The sequence below is a fragment of the Cryptomeria japonica genome, chromosome 8 (genome assembly GCF_030272615.1).
Source record: "Cryptomeria japonica chromosome 8, Sugi_1.0, whole genome shotgun sequence".
In the NCBI taxonomy this organism is placed as follows: Eukaryota; Viridiplantae; Streptophyta; class Pinopsida; order Cupressales; family Cupressaceae; genus Cryptomeria; species Cryptomeria japonica.
Window position 1 is genome coordinate 105021412 of NC_081412.1, and position 5062 is coordinate 105026473.

General features: G+C 33.2%; 1 protein-coding gene across 1 annotated transcript; it reads left to right on the forward strand.

Moving 5' to 3' along the window:
- Window positions 1-532: 532 nt before the first annotated feature.
- On the forward strand, window positions 533-3937 carry LOC131062436 (uncharacterized). Its single transcript, XM_057996096.2, has 6 exons — window positions 533-1291; window positions 1803-1879; window positions 2010-2046; window positions 2183-2276; window positions 2697-3042; window positions 3277-3937. Exons 1-6 carry the CDS (start codon window positions 1165-1167, stop codon window positions 3604-3606), a joined length of 1011 nt encoding a protein of 336 aa, XP_057852079.2. The 5' UTR covers window positions 533-1164; the 3' UTR covers window positions 3607-3937.
- Window positions 3938-5062: the final 1125 nt, after the last annotated feature.

Here is a 5062-nt window from a genome sequence, read left to right on the forward strand (position 1 = left end):
AATCTGAGTCTTTTAATCCGGTGGGGCACTTAATTAGCCGTACAAAGGAAAGAAGAGTTTAGGTTTCATTTAGACCACGCAAAAGATGCCCTTGTGCACGCAAATCCAAGACTTTGAACGAGAAAACCTCCAAAAATTGCTATCAAAGTCAATGTCAAATCACCTCAAACAACTCCCATACGAACCCTACATTTCAATCCACCAACCAGATGGACGTACTATCTGAACACAGCACAGGGTTTCCATTATTATTAATATAATTTAAAGTGATGATTAACAGCATACGTCCATAGCGGAAGATTCGCTCAAAAATTTCACGTTCGTTGCCATTTTGAAAAGTTATTCTCGTGGAAAATGAGTCTTTTGAAACGTAAATCAAGATAGTTTACTTTAAACAGAACAAACAAATAAATTTGCACTTTCTAGTGTATTCTGGTTAACAAAGAATTAGTATTAAATTTGATTGAAATATATAAAAGTGGGTAAAGATTCTTTCCGACACATTTGCATAAGAGAAGGCTACGTTCAATGGCACAGCACGGCAATTATTAGTCTTTTCAGTGCTGGCATTGAATAGCTTCAATAAAAAATTATATATTTCTTTCCCTTGTAAGAAAAAGCCAAACTTAAAATTCGAGATTTTTCAGCAGATTGCATAATTCGAATGGAATGAATGGGATTTTAGCCTCGATATTCCCAACTATTGTTGACTGTGTTTATCTATAAAGATCAAATTGCAGAGGCAGGACTTCGGATTTCAGAACAGAAAACAGCGCTGATCTTGGCTTGCTGTGTACCTCTCTCAAGGATATTGGACTTTTGGGTCCAAAAAAAATGGAGTCTTGAATCCCAAAATGGTATGTTGTGCCACTATTCGAGGCGCCAGACATGGGTGGATATGAAGGTCAAAAGTTAGATGTTACCGAATTCGGAGGAGAAAAGATGTTCAAATAGTCACCAAATTGGCTTCTGAATTCAACTAGATAAACTCTGTTTAAGAGAGTTCAAATTGACATTACTTTCTGTTCTGTATCATTTTGATGATAGATCATGGAATGTGATACAAAGTGTTGATGCAATATTATTCTGTACGATCTAAAAATTATATATGCAATATACAGTTTTATAAACACACAGGTTTTTACATCCAGAAATCAAATCATAATGGAAAGTTGTGAAGGAAAAGGACCAGTAAGGCAATACATACGCTCTATGGTTCCTCGTCTTCGTTGGACTCCTCATCTCCATGGCTGTTTTGTGAATGCAGTAGAACACCTTGGAGGACGAGATAGTAAGTTTTTGTTTTAGAATTTGATAGTGGATGTCAGTTGTTGGAACAACACTTTCTTTTAGAGTTATCAGATTTTTTCAATCTATGCTAATATTCAATAATTATTTCTGGATTTGATTGTGTATGTCAATTTTTTATCATTAATGTTTGGAATCACACTCTGTGATTCATCATCAGAAACAATATTGATGATTAAAAATTGACATAAACAATCGAATCCAGAAATAATTTTGAATAACAACACTTTCTTATTGATTATTTTGTTGGAAGATCTCTCCTGAAAGCACATGCATTTCGCCATTACTTAGAAATCCTCGAGTTTCATTCTCTACACAATTCATGTTCAAAGGATAGTTTAGTTTTTCATTCGTTGGTTCTTGCTATCATTTTCTCTGCTCTGATAGTTTTATATACCATTACAGATGTCTATGGAAGTGCCTCATATGATAGAACTGTAAATATTACATTTTATATTAAGTGGGTAATATCAGAATATTTTTTCTTCTTGCAGAGGCAACTCCAAAGATGATTCTTGAGATGATGAATATAAAGGGGCTTCAAATCTCACATGTTAAAAGCCACCTTCAGGTCAGTTTGCATCTATGTAACAATAATCTTTGTCTGTGATTTTCTGCTGGAAGTTGTGCAGAGGACAGAGAGCTTTCAGTTATAATAACGAAAACCATATTAAAACAAGTCTTTTTCCAATTTGATCCAGATGTATCGGTTTAGCAAGAAGGATGAAGAAAACTATGGTAGTTAACTACTCCTTAGAGCTCCTTTGCAATTCATCTAAATTGCTTAGTAAAATAGTGAATCCTTTGTGAATTCTAATATCAATTAACCATCTTAGGAATATTCAATCTTTATTCGGGGTGTAACTCATTGCAGAACCGGCATTTAGAAATCTTCCAAAGCAGCAAATTAGGAATTACAAAGATCAATATCTTATAAACAACTGTGATTATCAACGTTCACTGAAGAGGTAATCATTTGCCACATTTTTCATGATCTTTCACTTGTGATTTTTAGGGAAGGTAGTCTTTTGTATTAAAGATATATTTTGTTTTAACAATACACAATATTAATTGGGTATATTTTTTAATTTGATTATGTAATCTTGTTTTCTTTGTTAACAAATTCGTATAGATCCTTGTGATAAGAAAGTATAGGAGAAGCATATGGTTGAGCTTAGATTATATTTCAAATGTTCTAAACTGATTAGTCATAATCTATTTAGAACTTTTTAAAATAAGTTAAAAGAATTAAAGACATCAAGTTTCCACAATCTATTAAATTGGTTACAATTGTTTCTATATTAGATTGTGTATTAGTTTTTTTATCTGAAATTATTATTGTTTAGCTCAGATATGTCATCATATTCATTGGCCTATAACTTTTACAGGTTATGGACTGAAGCATCCGAATCTTTTGGCATGGAGGGTGAAACAACAACAACAAGTCCAGAAGAAAGTACTTCAGTAGAACAACATGCAAGAATCAACAGAAATTACATAGAATGTATACAGAATGATAGAGAAGGAGACAGTTCAGTTTTGACCCACTGTGATATTCCTCCGTTTAAAGGCTGTGCAGAAAATCAGATGATTGAGATTATAAAAAATGCATTACGAAAGAAGAGAAAAACATCCATGTTTTCAGAACAATATATACCTGCAGGAGAACATTTTGCAACTGATTTTTACAACCGAGGAAATTTGAACTCTACATTCACACAGGCAAATTTGAAGGTGAGATTTGAACTCTATTCAATTTATTTCTTCTGGATGTTTGGTATGTTCTATAATTTCGTAAGAAAGAAGTAAGAAAGAATTTTATGACATGGGGTGCTGTTTTTCAAGGCAATTTTTTTATTTATAATGACAGTCTCTCTCTTTGATACGTATAGGAACAAAAGTCTTGCCTTCCAGAATGTACTAAGTTTACTGACATATTCTGTTCAATTTGTTTTTAATCTTTGACAGGGCAGTGAGGTTGAAAATTTTGTTCATTTATTGGTATCAAATGAACAGTGTGAACAGAGAAAAGTTCAACCACCATTGATGAGGAGGGTCCCTTCAAGATTATCATTGTTAGAAAGTCTACGTCAAGAAAGTGGAAAAGCAGCTACTTCTGAAGAGAGTACAAAACAATGTGATCTGAGTGACAATAATTTAACTCTTAGAATTGAGAATGAAACAATGAATACGTGTCCAATAAATTATGGTGGGCAAATTCATGATGGCTTTGAAACAGAAAATGATATAAACTTAGATTTGACAATGTCTATTTCGGCTGATTATACGAAATACTAGAAAATATTGTTATTCTTATCGTTGCTAAGAATAATGATCTATGCTTTTTCCTGCAATATTATTATTTTTGTATAAAAAGGTTTACTGATTGATGATCTATTTTTTTTTGTGAAAATGAAGTATTGGGCCCACAAAGGTTCCCTTTTTTTGGAGGGAATGTAAAGCCAAACAGATATGTGATCAAGCTGTGTGAATCCAAAATACTTGTTTCCTTCAATTCTTGTGGACTAACAAAAAGGTCACCATCTTTAGTTTTGATGGTGTTGAAAATGGGAAGTTGTTTAAAAGAAGTGCAGATTTTAGGACTATTAGCAAGTTTGGAAGTATCCTTTTTCTTGAAAGGAACAAACCCACCATTAATTTCGATTCTTTATTTTTTCTTTCTGCTCTAAATTTTTAAATAAATCCAGTAGATTTGAACTTCATTTTACAGATTCCTCTAGCAACAAAAAGAGTTGTTCTTTTTACAAGTTCATACATTTTCTTATATGGAAATATATGTGAAATTATGAGTATTTTGTGTAAGATTTGGGTATGAAGATAGCTAGTTAAGATCTAAAGGTGTGATTGAAATAACAAAGAAATGAGAAGATCAATATGACAAAAAAAAATTTACGTACTTATTAAAGAATGCAAGTAGAGTAAACGTTTACAATATATGAAAGGCTGTTGACTATATATGCCAAGATGAGATATAGGATAACATAAGATTGTGATAAGTGTTTTAATCTTATGATATAAGGCATAAAATGATAAGTATCCTATGTGCACCCCAAGTAAACTTAACTAAATTAGTATCAATAGGACCTAACAGGCAAACTAGTTAGATAATATCAACGTTCACACCAACACCCCCCTTAAGTGCAACTTATAAAGAATGTGAAAATACACAAAATTGCAAGGGTTGTCCCTAACTACTAGGCCATGTTAGGTACCCATGAACAAATGAAATCTCTCACAAATAGATAAAATTGAAAAAAAAATATTGAAAAAAACTCTTCCGCAAAAGAGAGAAAATGCAAACTAATCTAAAAAGAAAATCGCAAAATACTATGTGACAAAAAAGTCCCCTTCATAACAGATAAGAAGAGACACCATTGTAGTGGCCTAAATTGTACTCCCTTACAATTTTGATCGTATTTTGGTCCTCACCTTAGCGTTTGTGCCCCTAGGCCTGATAAGGACCGAATTTTTCTCAATCATGCAAAGTTGACTTCATATTGACCTCATGCATCATTTAAATCCTTTGTCCTAGCCTCAAAATTGGGTAGGACCAAGGCGTGGCGCCTTGGTTCCCAATAGGACCATGGTGTTGCACATTGGTCCTCCCAATTAGGACCGCACTTTGGGCCCCTTAGCCATTTCAAAAAATGAGCAAGAAACCCGTCCCCATGTTGGCTTGTGTCACAAAATTAATGTTTTTCGACTAGCAAGTATAAAATGAGGCTTTCCCCTC

Coding starts and splice junctions, on each gene's coding strand:
- LOC131062436 (XM_057996096.2), top strand. CDS start 1,165: ATGGAAAGTTGTGAAGGAAAAGGACCAGTAAGGCAATACATACGCTCT. Junction 2,047..2,182: donor GAAGGATGAAGAAAACTATG/GTAGTTAACTAC, acceptor AACTCATTGCAG/AACCGGCATTTAGAAATCTT. Junction 3,043..3,276: donor TCACACAGGCAAATTTGAAG/GTGAGATTTGAA, acceptor AATCTTTGACAG/GGCAGTGAGGTTGAAAATTT.